This window comes from Brachionichthys hirsutus, chromosome 14, assembly GCF_040956055.1.
Source record: "Brachionichthys hirsutus isolate HB-005 chromosome 14, CSIRO-AGI_Bhir_v1, whole genome shotgun sequence".
NCBI lineage: Eukaryota > Metazoa > Chordata > Actinopteri > Lophiiformes > Brachionichthyidae > Brachionichthys > Brachionichthys hirsutus.
Genome location: NC_090910.1, coordinates 5,271,857 through 5,291,010, shown reverse-complemented (window position 1 = coordinate 5,291,010; position 19,154 = coordinate 5,271,857). Strand labels below are relative to the sequence as shown.

The window sequence follows — 19,154 nt, the reverse complement described above, 5'->3', positions numbered from 1 at the left end:
CAGTTATTTAATTAGAACGGAGAAAAGTAATGAATATTACTCATCCATTAACGTTATTTGTTTACTGGATGTTGAGCCTCTTGCTGTTTTTGCTTTTTCTTTATTTTTGCACAGAGTGAGGAACTGGTTGACTTGTTGCTGAATACAATTGTGCTCTCTGTGCCAATATCTGGAAGCCATGGCCACAATTACCTGAGCTTCTCACACGGCGAGTACTTCTACAGCCTCTTCCAGACGACCATCAACACCGCGCTGCTTAGAAGCCTGGAGACCACCGTGCCACACCTAATGAAGGCTTCCTCGCAGAACCCCAGCATGGTACCTATTAAAGCTCCAAATGCACAGCAGAGACAAGTGAACAGGATCAATCAAACAACATTCTTCATCTGTCAGGTGAGTTTGTTGCTGAACGGCATGCTGGACCACAGCTTCAGGGAGCGCTCTACGAGGAAGACTCGGGGGAAACAGCTGGGCGATGAAGTCCTGAGGAGATGGGAAAGCTTGCAGTCATGGTGGGTAGGATCGACCTCAACGCCAGAGAGCAAGACCGCCACTCTTCTGCTGCTCTGCAAGCTGCTGCAGGTATTGAGAAGCTGGAAGCTTTGTTTGAAGATATATCAGCACACCTGAGTGGGGAAACAAATACAGAATGCATTTCATCCTGTTGTTTCCCCTCTATCAGCTTGATTCTTCTGTTTGCTTGGACGTCAACCATGAAGCGTTCAAACCCGTCTTTTCCACCTTCATTATGCTGCTGGGTGACATAAACATGCCACTGAATCTCAAGGTAATTGAAAAGGGAGTACAGAGGATTTTCTCAAATGACTGATGGGATAGACTGTCTGAAACGTAATTCATTTATGTGGTGTTTCCGAACTTCTTTAGAGCCAGGCCCTATTGGTGTTGCCCTTTTTCACAACCCTCCCAGAGGACCGCCTGGCTGAGCTGCAGAGAGGCCTGGACACCCTGGTCGCGTCCCACTTCCCCATGCAGTCGGATGAGTTCGCTAAGGGTTCGCTTCACCGCAACAACTACATGGACTGCATCCGAAAGGTAAAGTTAGAGCTTTGGGGGTTAAAGTATGGAACATAGTCAGAACTTTGGTTAACTAGTTACTCAATACTTAATTCTTTGTATTTCTTTTTACCAAACGATGCATTTCTTTCTCAATCGTAGCTGCTGGATGCTCTCGAGCTTTCTCATTGCCCACTCCTGCTCAAACTGATGGCAGGGATCCTCTGTCGGGATAGAAAACACATCATGGAGGAACAATTCCAAACCTGTTTCCAGAGAATTGCAAAGCAGTCAGTAAAGCATTTGCAACCATTCTGCATTAATGGAAGACGTTGCTTATTTTGTGCCCGCTTCTTTGTCTTTGTCATCGTCTGATAGGTCGAGCCATGAGCGGCAGATAGAGCTGCTGTTTGCAGTATATGGCGTGATACAGCAGGGCGATGTTCCCATGAGCTTCATGCTGCAGGCCATGATGGAGAGGGTTCTGCTGCCTCTGGCCTCCCACTGCAGCAATGAGGCCCTCGGGGACTTCTTTGTGGCAAACGTCTGTGACATCACCGGCTTGCTGCTCAACCGCTTCACTAAGGTCTGCTGCTTAGCGTTTCTGCAAAAGGGTTTATATATAACAGCTTTATTTGGGGTTTTATTGTTCACTATTAGGATATTCTGTGATTTCTGGGGTACCGGTACTTGGGGCTCAGTGGGTTGGGCCTTGGGCTGGGAAGTGGAGGAGTTCACTGGTTTGAGTCCCATCTTAGACGAAATGTGTGCGCTGGTGGGTCCAGTCCACCTCCAGAGCACGGCCGAGGTGCCATGAGCAAGGCACTGTCCCCCCCCCCAACCGCTCCGGGTGCACCGACCATGGCGGCGCTTTCACCCTATTCCCTCTCCGCGTGCTGGGGCCCCTATGCATGTGTGTGGCTGTTTCAAGGGGCCCGTTGCACACGGGTGTAAATGAAATTTCGTTGTGTTTGCAGTGTGTAATCATTACAATGACAAACTAAAGGCTTTCTTTCTTTCTTTTCTTTACTTTGCCACGCAGCAAAACACAGTCATGAATATTTTTTTATACTCACAGCTTGAAGTATTACTTTGCACTACATTTTGTAACTTTGGAAAGACATTGGAAATAAATTTATATGCAGTATATTTTTGAATTTCAGTCAAATGAAGCAGATTTTGAGCTCCAGCTGCTGAAGAAGAACGGCTGCCTCAAGCTGATGGAGCTCCTTTATTCTCGTCTTCCGAAAGAAGAGGTTTATTCCAAGGAATCTCGCGTCAATCAAGCCTTTTGCCGCTCGGCCCATCCACAGGGGAATGAGTTATCCAAGACCTTGATCAAGTAGGACTCGCCGGCTCTTTTTGAATTGTGATTATTCTCCATGAATAACTGATGATGATTTTTTACCATCAGAACATGTTTCGAGGCGTTCACTGAGAACATGGCAGGTGAGACTCAACTCCTTCACCTTAGGAGGCTTTATCACTGTGCTGCGTACAACTGTGCCATCGCCGCCATCAGCTGCAGCTTCAACGAGGCCAAATTCTACCATGGCTTCCTCTTCAGTGAGAAACCAGACAAGGTACTGGCTTTCGTAACCGTTCCCATCTCAACTCTGATTGAACTACCTTCACTTTGGTTTTCTCTCCTTGTCCAGAACCAGTTTATTCTGGAAAATATCATTGATGTTAAAAGGACCTACAACTTTCCTGTTGAAATTGAGGTATTTTTTATCATTTTTTTTTTTTTTATCATTCTTGTTGGATACAATGAGTTGTGTTCCTGGTTTATTCATTAATTTTTTTATTTAACAGGTCCCGTTTGAGAGAAAGAGGAAATATGTGATGATTCGAAAGGAAGTGAGCGAGGAGAGTGGAGGTATTTGCTCCTCCTAACATTGGTTTTGGCCGTGCTTGTTGAGAGTTGTGTTTCCACCTTGGGTACTTTAACATACATGTATCCAAACATTTGAAGATGGTACTTGGTCATGAGATTCATGTTGTTGTTTCCATAGAGGCAGCGGTGTATCTCTCCTCCCAGTCTTACATGGCCGACAGCAGCCTGAGTGAAGAGATGAGTCAGTTTGATTTCTCCACTGGAGTCCAGAGCTTTTCCTACAGCTCCCAGAATCCCGAAGGGCACAGACGCACCGCATTAAAGCGAGTTAGTCTGGATTTTTTGTTTGTTTTGTTTCCGCTTTTCACACGGCTGTTTATGTTTTAATTCCATGTGATTGTCATGATATGATTGTTTAATAGTTTCATCCACCATGCCAAGATGAAAATCTGTGGTTCTGATTGCGATAAGGAAGGTGGGCGTGTTTGTACATCTAGGAAACGGAAGAGAAACATCCCTCCCTGGATGCAGTGGTGGATCTGGAAATGGATGAGCTAAACCAGCACGAATGCATGGCAGCCATGACGGGTCTTATCGGACACATGCAAAGGAACAACATCACCCCCGAAATTGAACAGGTCAGCGCACGAGTGCAGTTTATTTGATCTGTGGAGACAAACATTAATATCATGCAATCATAAAGAATTATTAATTTATAATGGAGTCACTCAAAATGCTTTATTTTTGTAAATGAAACAGGGGAATTCGACTTCTGAACTTCCTCCGTGGATGAAATTCCTACATGCAAAACTATTAAATCCAGCAACTCCTTTGAATATAAGACTCTTCATCTCAAAGCTGATCATCAACACAGAGGAGGTAAAATGTCGCCACGTTAGAAGTGACTGTCCAGTCAGTGATCAGGGAAGATTTAGCAGTACGGCTATAGAGGAAGTTGGTGCTGCAGCATCGCATAACAAAATAATCAGATTTGGGTTTAGGCATTCTTGAGCTAGTCCTGTTACTGTTTGTTGGGATCTTCTTATGTAAATGTAAATAAAGATTTAAGTTTGCCACATCGAGTAAACTTTATTTTCTTTATTTTGCAGTCATGTTCCAGAATGTAATTTCTGCTGTCAGAAACGGCTAGTTTGCAAAACAAGTGTTTTGCCTGACCAGCATCACACAAACCTAGTCTCCAGAGGCCGAAATCTGAATTTCAAAGTAAATTATTCTGCAGGTTTTTGTTGTTGTTGGCATGATGACGCCACTTTGCTTCATGGTTGCGAAAACGACAGCTTCAACTGTACCTATGGTGATAACTACGTGTGTGACGTGCTACGCTTTGCTCCTCTGGCTTGTTTGTGCATTTGGACATTGCTGTCGATCTCTCCAGGTTTTTCGGCCGTATGCGAAGCACCTGTTGGGGCCGCTCCTGCAGCTCGTTGTCTCTGGGAACAATGGAGGAGAAGGGATTCATTTTATGGTGGTCGACATTGTGGTTACGGTGCTGTCTTGGACGAGTCGGGCAAATCCAAAGGTTCCTAATAAAAAACATACAGATCATTCATACATGTTTGTCATGATCTGTGCCTCAGCAGTGTAATTTTCAATTCCAACGTGTATTATCAAGTAAATCAATGCAAGTAAAAATATTGAAATCGTTTTAATGTGGTTATGTAATTGAATCATTTTGTTTTAGGGTAACCCCAGAGATGAAGTGCTCGCCAATCGGCTGCTGGAGTTCTTGATGAGGAACTGCTTCCATTCCAAGAGGGCAGTATTCCGCCACAACCTGGAGATCATCCGTACTTTGGTTGAGTGCTGGAAAGACTGCCTGCACGTGCCTTATAGGTTGGACCTGGACCATAGCGGTTTATTAATATCTTAATAATAGTAATAGCAAATTTTACAATTAAAAGATCTTGTAATCAATAGCCTTTTAAGAATTAACACATCATGGACCACTCGGTTGTTTGTTGTGCAGACGTCTCGTACCAACTACCGGTACCTTTATCAGTGCAACTTCCCAGGGAACAGTTCCTCTAAAAGTCCTAATAACTTTTTAAAAACGCCCGTTGTCGGCAAAACGGAACAGACCAACCCTAACCCCAAGTGTTTGATGATTTTTCTGATCCTGAATTTTTTATTCAGGAACTCACCTTTACTGACTATAAGCAAGTTAGTAAATGATGTTCTGGTATCTTGGATTAATAGACCTTTGGCTTCTTTTCTTCCTCTTGCAGTCTGATATATGAGCGATTTTGTGGCTCTGACCCGAATAGCAAAGACAACTCTGTTGGGCTTCAGCTGCTGGGAATCATCCTGGCCAACAATCTCCCTGCCTATGATGCTTCCTGTGGAATCGAATATGAGAGGTAGAAACTTTGTGACAGTGTCTCCTGTCTGAATTTGCAGACTGCAAAATTAGAGGAGCATATATGTGTGTAATGTGTATTTATATGTACAATTGTTTTTCAAACATGTTGTTTTTCAGATACATCCAGTCTCTCACCAACAACATGTCCTTTGTAAAGTATAAAGACATCCATGCAGCTGCTGCTGAAATTATTGGTCTCATTCTTAAGAATGCAGCGAGAATGGATGAAGTAAGAGACTTTGGGCTTTTTGTAGGTTATAATTAGTTTGTGTATGAGCTCAATTCACCTTAAAATAGTGATTTTAATAAGTTAATGCAATGATTCTCATGTTTTCTGCAGTAGTTTAAAATGTGTCACCTCCTCACATTAATGTAATTTTTCTGTTCTGGCCTCAGCGTCATCAAGAACTTCTCAATAGTGCCGCAAGTCAAATAACAAATCTGAAGAAAAAAGACATGGATGACAAGTTCATCATTTGTTTGAGCAAAGTCTCAACGCACTTTCCTCCCTTCATGGATCGGTGAGTTTGCATCTTAGCGGTGAATGATAATGAATGTATCGCCTGAACAAAAGCATGAAATGTAAATTATTTCCTCATCTATCGCTGTCTTATTTTAACTGCAGATTTGTTTTTCCTTTTTTTCAGTTTTGTCAACCATGTTTTCTTCCTGCTGCCTAAGATGCACGGCCTCTTAAAGACTCATTGCTTGGAGTGCGTGCTCAGCCGAGCTGATGTTATCCCTGACATCTTTCTGCAGCTAAAGACCACAGGCTTCATCCAGATGATGAGCCACAGGTACGGCAAATGCATGATCTCCTTTATTTTCATTGTGTCTCTGGATTAATTTTTCACATCTATCGGAGACATTTGAGACAAGTGGATTTGGTGACATTGAGAGTAACGGTAATTGGTTTAGTATGTAAGCTTACAGAAACAGCAAACTGTCATATTATTAAAGACAATAATTGTAATTTCCAGCATTCTGTAAAGAACTATGATGCGATTTTATGCTGCATTCTAAAAGAGTCAACTATCAACAGGACACAATAAATCAAACTCATCTGCTGTCAACACACACTGGAAAAAAATCTAGTGTCTTCTTTTAAGACACATTCTAAAAAAGCAATAATGACTGCTGGTCAGCTCACTGAAAAACACAGCAATTCTTGTGACTCCTTTCATTACTAACACGAACTTAAATTAAATCTCACAAAGTTTGTCTTGAACTCTATGAGGATCAGCTACAGGAAATCAAAAGAAACTGGAGATCGGGCATTCTCCCTTTTACCCATAAGCTGTTAAATAACAACTGTAACTGCACACATTTGAATCCTGCCTCTGTTTCTCTACATCGCTCTCTGCCCGCAGGGATGAAACGAGGCAGAAAGCTTGTCTGGACATCATCCACAAGATTATCGCCCTCCTAAATCCAGTTCAGCTTCAGGAGCTTCTCGGGCCAGTGACGGCTTTTATCGGTCATCCCTCACCAGTGTGCAGAGAGAGGATGTACGACATCCTCATGTGGATCCAGGACAACTACAGGTACTTGGAACCTTTTTCAATCATATATATATATATATATCTTACATAATTCTTTTTCTTTATTAATTTTCTGATTTGACCCAAGCTGTTGTGTTGTTTTGTGGGCACTACTGTGCATTGTACATCTGTAAGGACAGGTTTTGTCATGCTTGCAGCCCTTTATGACCTCTCTGATGTGATAATGATAAATATATATATTTGTATATTGTTATCGTATACAGTATACGTTGTTCAATTCTTCCAGTGATGCAGAGAGTATGGAAGACGCCACCTCAGTGGAGATTTTGAATACGGCTAAAGAAACATTACTACAAGGATTGTCCGATGAAAACCAAGGCCTCCAGTAAGAAGCTACGATTTCTTCCATTCATATATTTTATTTGGGTTGCTGATATATAACTCAACGGTTGACTTTAATAACACATCCCTGTCGCGTTTGTTTTCAGGCTTTACGTTCATAACTTCTGGAGTCAGGAGAAGCGCCTCCCCACGACGACCTTGGAGCGGATGCTGACAGTGCTCGGCTCTTTGTACTCCTGCCAGATTGAAAAGTGTTTCTTAAGCTTGGCTACCAATCTGCTGCTGGAAATGACCAGCCGGAGTCCTGACTTCAAACGAAACATATTTGAGTATCCTCTGTCCGAGTGCACCTTCCAGGTCAGTTGAAACTTTTGATTATGCTTCAATGAGACATAAATGAGCTGTTTTAAGATTTCTGATTCAATGCCACTGATGAGCCTGATGCAGTATTTCCTTTTTCTACTCCCTAGGACTATGTGATAGATTCCAACTGGCGCTTCAGGAGCACAGTGATGACTCCGATGTTTGTTGAAACGCTAAGCTCTCAGAGCCCAGAGAGTTCACCAGCAGCCCAGTCTGGAGCCCTGGAGGGGAAGCTCCGAGCCACTCAGACCTCATTGGAGTTCTCCCAAACTCAAACAGCAGGTGCAACTCAAAGCCAATGATACAGAGATAGGGATTTGCCGTATCTGGTTTTAGCTTGAATCTGCTTTTCCCCTCAGGTCGACGTACAGCATACAACTGGCTCACCGGCAGCAGCATTGACACACTAGCAGAGTACACTCCTGGTTCCGAATCTCTGTCTTCATTGTTGATATTTGATAAGAAACCTGAGAGGAAGGCTGCAGCGAGAAAACCTGTGGGAGAAGGCTTCGGCGTGAGGCGTCTCACTGCAGCAACAGATGAGGTGGACAGTCGCACCAGAGGTTAGTTCCTTTGTGTTGGAAGATTTCATTTGATTTGATTTTCACTTAAATATTTAAACGTTCTAATTCATTTCAATTCTATTAATGTGAATATATGGTACTGTGTCCTCATGTTAACAGAGCAAAACGAGCAGCGTAGGAACATCCTGAGACTAAGACGCAGATTTCTCAAGGATCAGGAGAAAGTCAGCTTGAATTACGCACAAAAAGAAATCCAACTTCAAAGAAAGAAAAAGGTATCAGAGATGCAGGACCTCGTATAATGTTATGTATTTATTCATATATTCCTCTGTGCCGTTTATCTCAGAACGCTGGATTGCAGAGCATTAATGCATTAGGTAGATCAATGAAGCGTTTATAGCCACTAACTCCAAATTGCCATGGTGTCTAACCATCAGTGGTTCTTTTTGGTGCTCAACAGGAAGAAAAAGCTGATCAAAGGCTGCGAAAAGAGGCTGAGGTGACTCTGTATCGTAGCTACAGAGTGGGAGACTTTCCAGACATCCAGATCGCATACAGCAGCCTCGTCACCCCTCTGCAAGCTCTATCCCAGGTGATATCGCTACTGAAACTGTCCTCGTATACACAACATAAATACCGTGAGACAGACAAAAAAATATATATATATACAGCAAAATCCAACAGTTAATAAAGATTTTTGTGCATGTTCTTTCAGAGAGATCCCATTTTAGCAAAACAGCTGTTCAGTTCCCTGTTTGCTGGCATCCTGCAAGAAATGGAAAAGCAAAAGCCGAGAGGAGAGAGTGCGAGGATTAAAGAGGAACTGCGTGTCAACATGAATAGATTCCTCAACAAGAGCACCCACTGTTTCCCTCCTTTTATAGCATGTGTGCAGGTATGAACTATTGGAAGGTTTTCACTCTGCTGGCCGTCCGAGGTAGTGTTTGTAATCTAACGGTATTTGTATCCACGGTGACGTAATTATGCCCGGTATTATTAGTGTCTTTTGGATCAATCTTTTAATAGATGGCGACGTCTCCATTGAGCACCAGGTCTCTTATTGGTAGAATCTGTGATGCTATAGTTACCTGGTAAACCTTTGGGTTAGTTAACACTCAGATGGTTGTGCCATTAGGACATGTGCTACCAGAATAAGGAGCTGCAGCACATTGATCCTGCGGCCATCAGCTCCACCTGCCTGATGAGTCTCCAGCAGCCCTCCGGCATCCTGCTGCTGGAAGAGGGCTTGCTGCTTCAAGGGCAGCTGGAACCTCCTTCCAAACAACCTCGAGGACCAAAGGAAATCCCTCCAGACACCAATAAATGGATTCACCTGGCAAGGTATTACTTGTGTCACACGTGGTATGATCCAAACGGCTACATTGACATGTTCCTGCACAAACTATCCCGATACATTTAGTCAGATTGTTATTGTGAGCAGCTCAGTTGCATGTACATGTTCCATGATTATAAATACGCCACAACATTTATTAAGATGGAAGTTGTCTCTGTTCCCTTTGACCTCTAGGCTTTACAGATCTTTGGAGGATTATGATGTGGTGCGCGGCATCTTTGGTGGTAAAGTCGGCACCAAGTCCATCACCTGTGCTGCACTTCAAGCTGAAGCCAACTCTGACTTTGCGGAGGCTGTTAAGCTTTACAATGAGGTATTATTTTTTCCTCAGGACAGTATGTCGGCCATAGTGCATAGTGCATTCATGCCTGCTGTCTCCCACGCTGGCAGGCTTTGAACATTGCGGATTGGAGTGATGGTGAGCCGAACGACTCCGAGAAGGACTTCTGGGAAATAGCTGCTATGGAAGCCTACAATCACCTGACTGAGTGGAAGTCTCTGCAGTACTGCTCCACTGTGAACATAGATGAGACCTCCCCACCCAGCCTTGATAAGATGTGGTCAGAGCCCCTCTACCAGGTCAGGACTTCTCAGTTTGCCTACCAGAATTTAATTCCAACCAATCACTTTGAATTATGTGACTAAAGAATCTTATTTTGGTGCCAGGAAATGTACCTGCGGCACACGATTCGCAGCATGCTGAAGCAGTTGCAGCTTGGTGAGACAGACCAAGCGCTTCTCACCTTCATCGACAAAGCGATGAAGGTGGCGGAGCACAAGAAGCTGCTGGAGAGTCATTACAGCCAGGAGCTCAGCTTGCTGTACATCCTGCAGGAGGACTATGACCGTGCAAAATACTACACCAACAATGCCATGCAGCTCTTCATGGAGGTTTGCTCCAATGCGTGCTTTCACCTCAGATTTTTGATTGACGTGGCTCATTCATTCATCGGATGCTCGTTGTCTTTGCCTCCTCCCAGAATTATTCCAGTGTGGATACGCTGTTGACTCAAAGCCGACTGACCACCCTGCAGTCAGTGCAGGCTTTGACTGAAATCCAGGACTTCCTGGTGTTCATTAAAGGAGAGGGTGAGTATACATTTAGTTTGACATCTGAAATTCAAACAAAAATATATAAAATCGGTAATGTCCTATTTCCCTAATGCTGTTTTCTTTTGTCTTTTCTTTCTTTTGTGCGTTCCATTTATCAGTGTCTGTGAGCTCCCTCAAGAGTCTCATCAGACTGTGGACTGAGCGTTATCCCGACGCTAAGGTGGATCCCATGAACTTATGGGACGACATCATTACAACTCGGTAACAAAAGTCAAATTAAAATAATCATATATAGCAGGGGTCCCCAAACTATGGCCCACCTCCACATTTGGCCCGGCCCCCTGAACAATACCAGAGACCCCCCAAAAAAATAATTTATTTTCTAATTTTCCTTTCCATACAACGTGAGTAGCCGGTGGGGGGTCAATAATGGTATGGGGTGCAATTAAGAGGGGTCATTAATTGGATATTTTGTTTCCTAAAAATAATATTGATAGTGGAAAATATATTAATATTATGAAGAAAATCATTCTTCCTTTCGTTTGGGACAATTTTAATGATGGTCACATACGACCAGAAAGTTAATGTTCCAAGAACCTTTTTTCTGTGACGAACGGGTTATTTGGTTATTTGGTGGCTGTCTGGAAAACAATAAATGTTTAGGCGATCGTCACACTTTTCCTGTACAAACTGACCCCGGCCCCCGGCCCCCCAGGGAAAAGTTACGTGGCCCTCACATGAAAAGGTTTGGGGACCCCTGATATAGAGCATCTGCAGTATCAAATGTGATTTTTATGTTTCAGGTGTTTCTTCTTGGACAAGATCAGGGAAACCCTTCGAGGCCACTTCAGTGACAGCATGGAGGTGGACGGTTCAGAGGACCCAGCAAGAGGCACCGAGACGTTAATAAGTGATTGCAAGTTCAACATGAAGCTACAGATGGCTGAGAGTGCAAGGGAGCAGGTGAAGAAGCGGCTGTGGAAATAACATTTTGTGCTGAAACTTATTCATCGAGCTCACCTTGTGACTCAAAATGTCATTTTCAGAATAACTTCCCTGTGGCCACTAAACTGCTGAGGGAGCTTCGCAAAGAGGCCAAAACAAACCGAGACTGGCTGCTTCGGTGGGTCCACAGTTTCAGCCGCTACAGCCATAAACGCAGCCAGGCTCAGGGTCCAGTGGATCAGATCAGTGCCATGCTGAAGACCGTCACACACCTTGGTAAGACTCCTGTACGTGACAAACAAACAAGAACACAATTGTCCTTAGAGTTTGAAGCAGTATGTTAATTAAACAAGTGACCTGATTGACAGCGATATTTAAATGGTTGAAGCAATGCTTGTGAACACTTGTGCTTATTAGGATACTAGTAGTTTCAGCTTGTAGTTCAGTTAAAGTTATGTTTATATTAATTAATTTTAAGTTTCTATAATATTTACCCTTTATTCATTGCAATTGTACCAACAGAGGACCTTCAGAGCGACTGGCTAGCTACTGCTAGCTGTCAGAGAGCCGCATCGAAAGTCTTCCGATCCCAAAAGATACTCCTGGGTACGTCGTTCAACATCCTGGCCACAGCTGTGAGCAGAAGCCCTTCAGTGTTGGAAACTATCGAAGCAGATAAAGCAGAGGCGGTAGCAAAGCTGTCTGGAGCTGCATGGCCCACTGAAAGTACAAAGGTACTTTTCTCATGTAGTTTAATTATTGGAAAATGCATTTGAAATGTCTGATTAGAGCTGGTATTTGAATTACTGACCCTATGATCTGTCACAATGTGATCAATAGCACTGAGGGCCACTGTGTTCACACATCGTCTATATAAACGTGTTGATCCCAGTCGATTATGGGTTTGTTTTAAGTCAAACCCAATGCATAGTGTCGCTGTGGTTTGAAGATGACCACGTTTTTATTGACTCTAAACCGTTTACCCTGCAGGAAGTGGAAGTGGGGCTGCAGCTGAGAGCGTTGAAGCTGCTGTGCGATGCTACGACGAAGGCTGATGAAGAGCTTCAGTCTTACACTCAGGACTGTGTAGATAGCAGCAGCATCATTGAGACGTACATGGCTTTGGCTAACTTCTGTGACAAGAGACTTAGAGAGGAGGAGCAGAACGATGGTGGTGAGCAATAACGAAATAATTGTTCATTTTCCCACTGCATTTCTGCTGTTAAATAGTATTGGAAATCTGTTTTGTGAAATACAAAACAAAGTTTCTAACTGATGCTAAATAATTGTCCTTCTTTCATCATCCCACTTTTTTTTTTTTTTGTCTGTGTTTCTACAGGAAGCCAGTTTCCAGACCTGTTGGCGCTGCCCGTTCATTTAGTGGAGAGCATGTTGAAAGCGCTGAAGATGAACTCTGAGGAAGCTCGCCTCAAGTTCCCACGTCTGCTGCAGGTCGTTGAATCGTACGCATCGGAGACGCTGGATCTCCTGACGAAGGAGGCAAGTGTGTGAAAGTGTTTCTGTAGCAGATAGTCTCCAACGGTTTTTTAAGTTTACTCATATTATACTACTACAATAAAGTGATGCAAGGAAAGCATATATTGCTGCGCGAGCTATTCCCCCTATTCAAGATTTAAGAGTGTCATAAATCATCTTACCTAACTCTCCATCAAAAAAAAGAAAGAACATTTATAATTTCTTCTTAAAATGTTTAATTTCTTTTGTTTTAAGGTTTATTGACCATGATATTCATTCTCAAAAGTAAATCTGAGTGTGCAATTAAATAAAATGGCTTTAAAAATGGCTGAATAAGTAAAACAAACAAACAAAAAGCAACACTATAGGGTTGCGTATAAAAACACTAAGTTATATCTTCTCCTGTATTTTCTCCGTTCTCTCAAGATTCATTAGAATTATGAGCCTTAATTGTGAAACAATCTGTATGCACCTGTAGATGATGTCAGTCCCCTGCTGGATGCTGATTGGATGGATCAGTCAAATGGTGGCTCTACTGGACAAACCGGAAGCTGTGGCTGTGCAGCACTCGATTGGGCAGATAGCAGAGTGTTATCCCCAAGCTCTGGTTTACGCTCTAACGATCAGCAGTGAGAGCTTCCAGTTTGAGGACTCTGCTATGGGATACAAGCACCGGGAATTTGTTAACGGGTAAACTTCCGTCTTTTTTTTTTTTTGTCTTTTGGGAAGGAAGGAATATTCCAAATGGATTTTCACTGGTTTTCTGAGATCTTGTGTGTCTGTTTGTGTCAACAGGCTCAAAAGCACGTTGGAAATGGGAGGGACTGTGAAGAACTTTGTGGAAGCGCTACAGCAGCTCACAAACCCTGAGATGATTTTTAAGGTAATAAGTTCACACGTGAATTAATGAAACTTCCGCTTTGTTTTTTGTCCCGCCATTAAATATTGTCCTTTTTCCACACAGGATTGGTGGGAGAGTGTGAAAAATTGTTTGGAAAAACCGAGCTTTGACAAGAAGCGAATGGGTGAATTATATGAAGACATGTACTTGGCACTTGGGGATCATAAATCAGGCCATCATGGAGGGTTTCGGAAGAAATTCATCCAGGTTTGTAGTTTTATTTTATTTTTGTATGACATAAATATTTGTACTCTACAAATATGTGTTTTTGTTCTTTTTGCGAAACTGTTTCTTTCTGTGCTCTTATTCTAATGTCAGGCTTTGTTTTCCAGCTCTGATTGTTGCAGCCTTTTATTAACTGCCCAGCTCTTCATCGCTTTTCTTTTCCCAGACGACATCGTTTAGATTTTTCCTCTGAAAAAAACTACCAGAACATGATTCTCCAAAATGTATAAAAAGTATTAGGTCGAACAAAGTGAAAATGTTAACTTCAATGCAATAAATTAATTAAAAAAAAAACAATCCTTCACTGAAGAATGATTTTAAAGACCATTTATTGCCCCAGTGTTTTTGCCACCAGCATCACATCAGTCATGTTGCTTGTTGATTACTTCGCTGATTCATGAAATTGTATTTAGTTTAGTTAGTTTCGTGACATCATACAACAATTTAAAAAAGATTTCAAGGGATAAATAAGGATTTAGTTGTGGTATTAATCGGAAAAGTCATAAAGTCATAAAATGCACTTATTTTTGTTTTACCCCCTTTTTTTTATTCCACAGAAATTTTCTAAAGACATTGAAAAGCTGTTGGGACCTAAAGGCAGCAAGCTGTTTGAGAAGAGGAAAGACAAAAGCGCATTGCGGCAGGTGGATGGTCTGGCAAAAGACATGTGGGGATTTCAAAAGGAGCCGGGGAACCTGAAGGAATACTCGACCTGGCTGAGTGGATTCAAAGCGGACACATTCAGCAATGAGCTAGAGATCCCTGGTCAGCAGAAAGTTGCTTTAAACTGGGAGAATTTCAATGTTAAACTTTGCACTCAATAATGAAGATGCTCTCTCTCTCTCTCTCTATCGCCTCTTGTTGTAGGCCAGTATGATGGCAGATCCAAACCTATGCCTGAGTATCATGCAAAGATAACTGGCTTTGATGAAAGGGTATGCTTTCGCTGTTTGATGTGTGATGTTGTTTCGGATATTATATTTGAAATATCAGCAGCGAGTGTGAATTTATGCCACACAGGTAAAGGTGATGGCCTCCATCCGGCGCCCCAAACGTCTGATCATTCGTGGGGATGATGAACGCGACCACCCCTTCTTAGTGAAGGGAGGGGAGGACCTCCGTCAGGACCAGCGCATTGAACAGCTTCTAACTGTCATGAACATTTTGCTGAGTCATGACACCGCCTGCACATACAGAGGCTTGCAGCTGCGCACTTATCAAGTCATTCCCATATCCACAAGGTACTTGTTCATCCAACCATGTTTCTGTGCTTTCACTTAAATCTGATGAGTATGACAACTAGAAAAGCACTCGGACAGCACAGACCTCCGCCAAGCAGCTCATTGCCCTCGTAACTGGATTCACACCGTCCACATGGTGATCTGGATCATCACCAAAAGGTTCTAAATTGTTCTTGGTGTTTTCATACACCAACCATGAAAAGTAAAAGTGAATCGGAGTTCATGTGTATTTTTAAGAGATTTTTGTAATCCATAAATGGAGTTTTCAATGTTAAAATGTAATATTTCTTTCTGATCTCATTCTGGATCTGATCCGGATGAAATTCGGTGGTAAGATAGAAACCCCCACCCTACATGACTATGTCAAATTCCATGAACATCGGTCAATAATCAACCGAGATATTAAGGAAAAGGTTTTGAAGCTCCATTGACTGCAATGTTACTGGACATTTCAAAGTGATCCAGAATCCAGGATCTCTTCTGGATCTGTTCCTGGTAAGATTTCCAACTAATCAAGATCAGTCCAGAACCTTTTCAGTTATCTTGCTAACAGACAGACAGGCAAACAAACGCAGGCAAAAACACAACCTCCTTGGTGGAAGTAATTAAGAAAGCCATAAAACACAATATGGGTTTCAAACACCACAAAGAATTCAAATCAGTCTATAATAAGGATTTTATTATTTTTATTAAGACTCCAGTAATCTTCTGGAGTAAACATTTAAAATGTTATTTGCTTTTTTCCCCTACTGCGTTTACAGAATTGGTCTAATTGAATGGATGGAGAACACTTGTACTCTGAAAGACTTCCTGTGCAGCACAATGACGAAAGAGGAAACGCAAAGGGCAGCAGGGTACGGAGACTCTTTTTACCTGAGTGTTAGCCAGCTGTCCGGTAATAAATGACATCTGCATATCTGTTGAAGCAAAGCAAACCTTCAGACAAACATTTGATGGCGTTTAATTTTAAAGCAAATGCTGTAGTTTATGGATGATATTCATATTTTAGAATATGTTTGTGAAAAAGTGACCAGTTGTTTCTTTTGTTTGTGATTTAAACTCTTTCTCTTAAAGTGCTGTTGCAGTTTACAGTAAGTGGCTCTCATCCTTTGCTCCAAAACCAAATTTGAAGGATATTGAACTATACGGACACGCATACAAGTAAGTTTCATTTTTGTGTTTCTAAAAAAATAAATCCTAAATAAGTAAAAGTTTTAGTACTTTTTAATTTACTTTTCTCGCTCTTATAATAAATAACAACAACAACCTGTTGCGTTGCATTTTATTTCATTTTTTCTTCATTTTTTCAGGAAAGCAAAACGTGCTGAGACTGTCGGCAACTTTTTGAGAATGTTGCAACATGCACCCAGTGATCTTCTAAAGTAAGCTGGATCTTTTCATCTGTATCGTAAACCTGCTAGTGAGAGTGAGCCTGACAATTCAACAGTTTGCATTTATGTTAAATTCCTAAGGAGAGGATTTCTGAAGATGTGCAACAACCCCGAGGCCTTCCTGTCCTTGCGCTCCCACTTCCTCAGCTCGCACGCCTTGCTGTGTGTGAGCCAGTGGGTTCTGGGCATTGGAGATCGACATCTCTCCAACTTCATGGTCAACATGGAAACGGGAGGAATGATCGGCATCGACTTCGGTCACGCATTTGGTTCAGCCACGCAAGTGAGTTCAACTCTTACTAAGGGAAGATGACCCATGGTACTTGTATAGATAAAATAAAATGTAATCTGGTTTAGCTTTTAGTTGGGTAATCCAGGTGTGACCACTCAAGGTGAATCACCATAAACATCCGCCTTCTTGCATGTCATTTCTGCTCTTTAAAGATCTTCTATATCCTCACAGTTCCTCCCGGTGCCTGAGCTCATGCCTTTCCGGCTGACCCAGCAGTTTGTAAATCTAATGCAGCCTCTGAAGGAGTCCGGTTTGGTCCACAGTGTCATGGTCCACTCCCTCCGCGCTTACAGCACCGAGCCAGAGCTATTGCTAAACACCATGGACGTATTTGTCAAGGAGCCCTCGCTGGACTGGAAGGTACCCCATCGTTCCTGCTAGAACAGCATATTCCATGAGCTCGCTTCATTTGAGGAGTGAAATGTAGATGGAACAAGGACAAAATCTCTGGTGCTTTTTCATTTACCATATAAAAATGAAAGTGTGTTTCCCGTTTATATTCGATAGAACTTTGAGCTGAAGCAACTGAAGAAAGGAGGCTCGTGGACCAAAGAAGTAAACACCAAAGAGATCAGCTGGTATCCATTACAGAAGGTGAACTTTGCCAGAAGAAAGCTAGAAGGAGCGAATCCAGCTGCTATAACCAGGTCAGGCATCAAGTCCGGATGTATTAGACTAGACCGCTTTGTTCAGATTATGTTAGATTATTATGTTTTTGGTATTTCACCTGTTGCATAATGCAATCCGTGTTGACAACTCTAAACTTAAAGACTACATTTGTGACACAATATTCAGTATTTGTTGCAACATACCGGTACATTGTTTTCTTTCCCATCATATGCTATTTGAAGCCTGACGTTTAGTTGTGTGTGTGCGTGTGCGTGCGTGTGTGTGTGTGTGTGTGTGTGTGTGTGTGTGTGTGTGTGTGTGATCAAATTCTCTTTATTCTTACCAGTGATGAGCTGAAGCTGGGGTTTGAGAAAGATGCTGCCTTCGCAGGGATGCAGTCGGTGGCTTTGGGGACGAAGGAGCACAACGTCCGTGCTCGGCTTCCAGCCGCAGGCTTGTCAGTGGAGGACCAGGTGGACTGTCTGCTCGACCAGGCAATGGACCCAAACGTGCTCGGTAGAGTTTGGGTGGGCTGGGAATCATGGATCTAATTCTTTCATTGCTGAAGTGCATCAGAATGGTCACACAGGTCTCTGTAATATCAGACACGACCTCTTCTTGTAGCTGTCACAAATAATTCTCATGCTAACCATGTCTGTTGTTTAAAATCATAGATTGTATGTGACGGAGCGTCGTAACACTGGCCATGAACGTCGGTACTTTTTGAGAATCTGTAATTGCTGTCATCTGTTAATGATTTGGAATAAATAAAACGATTTTAGAAGACGCTGGAGTGGGTTGATTTATGGCAGGTTCTGGGTTCAAAAGGAGGTTCCCCAAAGAATCGCTGTTGCTGTGTTTGTGATCCCTGGACCCGTGCTGTCCAGTGCAATTAACCCTTTGTTGTGTCTCCCAAAACAAGGGGCTTCCGTAGGAAGCGCTGTCACCTTGTCTGAACAGACAGTCTGTCACCATTAAAACAATTTCTGAATGAAACTTTAGATCTGGGGCAGCACAGTGGAGTAGTGGGTAGTGCCGTCACCTTACAACAAGAATACCGGTTTAAACTCTCTCTGTGTGTTTGTATGTTCTCCTGTGTCTGCGTGGGTTTTCTCCGGTTTCCTCACGCATCTAGAAAAAGGCAATTTAGGTGAACACATTACTCCATATTGTCCGTAGTGTGTGTGTGCGTGTGTGCGTGAATGTTTGTCTGTCTCTGTGTGCCCCTGGGATGCGCTGGCGACTCACCCACAGCAAGCTCTGGGATAGGCTCCAGCAACTCCCGTGACCCGCAAAGGGGACAAGCGAAAGAAGATGGATGGATTTTTAATCTGCACAGGATAATAGAGATTGTAGAATGACCACTGGGTGGCAGTACCTAGTCCTAATTGTAAATGGTCTGTCTCATCCACGCTCTCTCAACCCTAAAAATGAAATAACCAAACAAGTTTGCATATGAAGAGACTGCAGACATTTTAAGAAATACCCTTATGTACCATCGAACCGGTTCTTTTTTATTTTCTCATGTATCTCCAGCTCCAAACATTATCAGGGCCTTCTTGACAACCTAAATAAAGCCTCCGGAATGTGTCGTAATTCTTATCTGGACAGTCAAATGAATGTGTCTCTGACTTCGTTATTAATGTCGTGGGCTTTTACAGAGCTTGCGATTTTTAAAAGTGACGTCTTGAGCTTTGGCGTATTT

At 42.6% G+C, this 19,154-nt stretch overlaps 1 protein-coding gene across 1 annotated transcript in view; it reads left to right on the top strand.

The window, feature by feature from the left end:
• The window catches only part of prkdc (protein kinase, DNA-activated, catalytic subunit), a 28,630-nt gene extending 10,498 nt beyond the window's left edge, over window positions 1-18,132 (top strand). Inside the window, exons 36-86 of the mRNA XM_068747806.1 lie at window positions 115-318; window positions 394-582; window positions 683-787; window positions 886-1,053; window positions 1,177-1,304; window positions 1,393-1,600; window positions 2,178-2,356; window positions 2,429-2,597; window positions 2,673-2,738; window positions 2,830-2,893; window positions 3,030-3,178; window positions 3,349-3,489; window positions 3,611-3,730; window positions 4,248-4,391; window positions 4,554-4,705; window positions 5,098-5,229; window positions 5,349-5,460; window positions 5,628-5,752; window positions 5,879-6,028; window positions 6,602-6,775; window positions 7,020-7,118; window positions 7,222-7,432; window positions 7,546-7,720; window positions 7,798-8,001; window positions 8,122-8,237; window positions 8,423-8,554; window positions 8,678-8,857; window positions 9,098-9,303; window positions 9,491-9,629; window positions 9,707-9,895; window positions 9,983-10,207; window positions 10,297-10,405; window positions 10,528-10,630; window positions 11,173-11,332; window positions 11,416-11,590; window positions 11,837-12,048; window positions 12,305-12,488; window positions 12,654-12,814; window positions 13,269-13,480; window positions 13,586-13,673; window positions 13,755-13,898; window positions 14,474-14,681; window positions 14,784-14,851; window positions 14,937-15,157; window positions 15,919-16,011; window positions 16,232-16,318; window positions 16,468-16,539; window positions 16,630-16,831; window positions 17,012-17,200; window positions 17,348-17,487; window positions 17,796-18,132. Of these exons, the coding sequence (XP_068603907.1) occupies window positions 115-318; window positions 394-582; window positions 683-787; window positions 886-1,053; window positions 1,177-1,304; window positions 1,393-1,600; window positions 2,178-2,356; window positions 2,429-2,597; window positions 2,673-2,738; window positions 2,830-2,893; window positions 3,030-3,178; window positions 3,349-3,489; window positions 3,611-3,730; window positions 4,248-4,391; window positions 4,554-4,705; window positions 5,098-5,229; window positions 5,349-5,460; window positions 5,628-5,752; window positions 5,879-6,028; window positions 6,602-6,775; window positions 7,020-7,118; window positions 7,222-7,432; window positions 7,546-7,720; window positions 7,798-8,001; window positions 8,122-8,237; window positions 8,423-8,554; window positions 8,678-8,857; window positions 9,098-9,303; window positions 9,491-9,629; window positions 9,707-9,895; window positions 9,983-10,207; window positions 10,297-10,405; window positions 10,528-10,630; window positions 11,173-11,332; window positions 11,416-11,590; window positions 11,837-12,048; window positions 12,305-12,488; window positions 12,654-12,814; window positions 13,269-13,480; window positions 13,586-13,673; window positions 13,755-13,898; window positions 14,474-14,681; window positions 14,784-14,851; window positions 14,937-15,157; window positions 15,919-16,011; window positions 16,232-16,318; window positions 16,468-16,539; window positions 16,630-16,831; window positions 17,012-17,200; window positions 17,348-17,487; window positions 17,796-18,000 (7,788 nt within the window). The 3' untranslated portion in view covers window positions 18,001-18,132. The remainder of the gene's footprint in view (window positions 1-114; window positions 319-393; window positions 583-682; window positions 788-885; window positions 1,054-1,176; window positions 1,305-1,392; window positions 1,601-2,177; window positions 2,357-2,428; window positions 2,598-2,672; window positions 2,739-2,829; window positions 2,894-3,029; window positions 3,179-3,348; window positions 3,490-3,610; window positions 3,731-4,247; window positions 4,392-4,553; window positions 4,706-5,097; window positions 5,230-5,348; window positions 5,461-5,627; window positions 5,753-5,878; window positions 6,029-6,601; window positions 6,776-7,019; window positions 7,119-7,221; window positions 7,433-7,545; window positions 7,721-7,797; window positions 8,002-8,121; window positions 8,238-8,422; window positions 8,555-8,677; window positions 8,858-9,097; window positions 9,304-9,490; window positions 9,630-9,706; window positions 9,896-9,982; window positions 10,208-10,296; window positions 10,406-10,527; window positions 10,631-11,172; window positions 11,333-11,415; window positions 11,591-11,836; window positions 12,049-12,304; window positions 12,489-12,653; window positions 12,815-13,268; window positions 13,481-13,585; window positions 13,674-13,754; window positions 13,899-14,473; window positions 14,682-14,783; window positions 14,852-14,936; window positions 15,158-15,918; window positions 16,012-16,231; window positions 16,319-16,467; window positions 16,540-16,629; window positions 16,832-17,011; window positions 17,201-17,347; window positions 17,488-17,795) is intronic.
• Window positions 18,133-19,154: the final 1,022 nt, after the last annotated feature.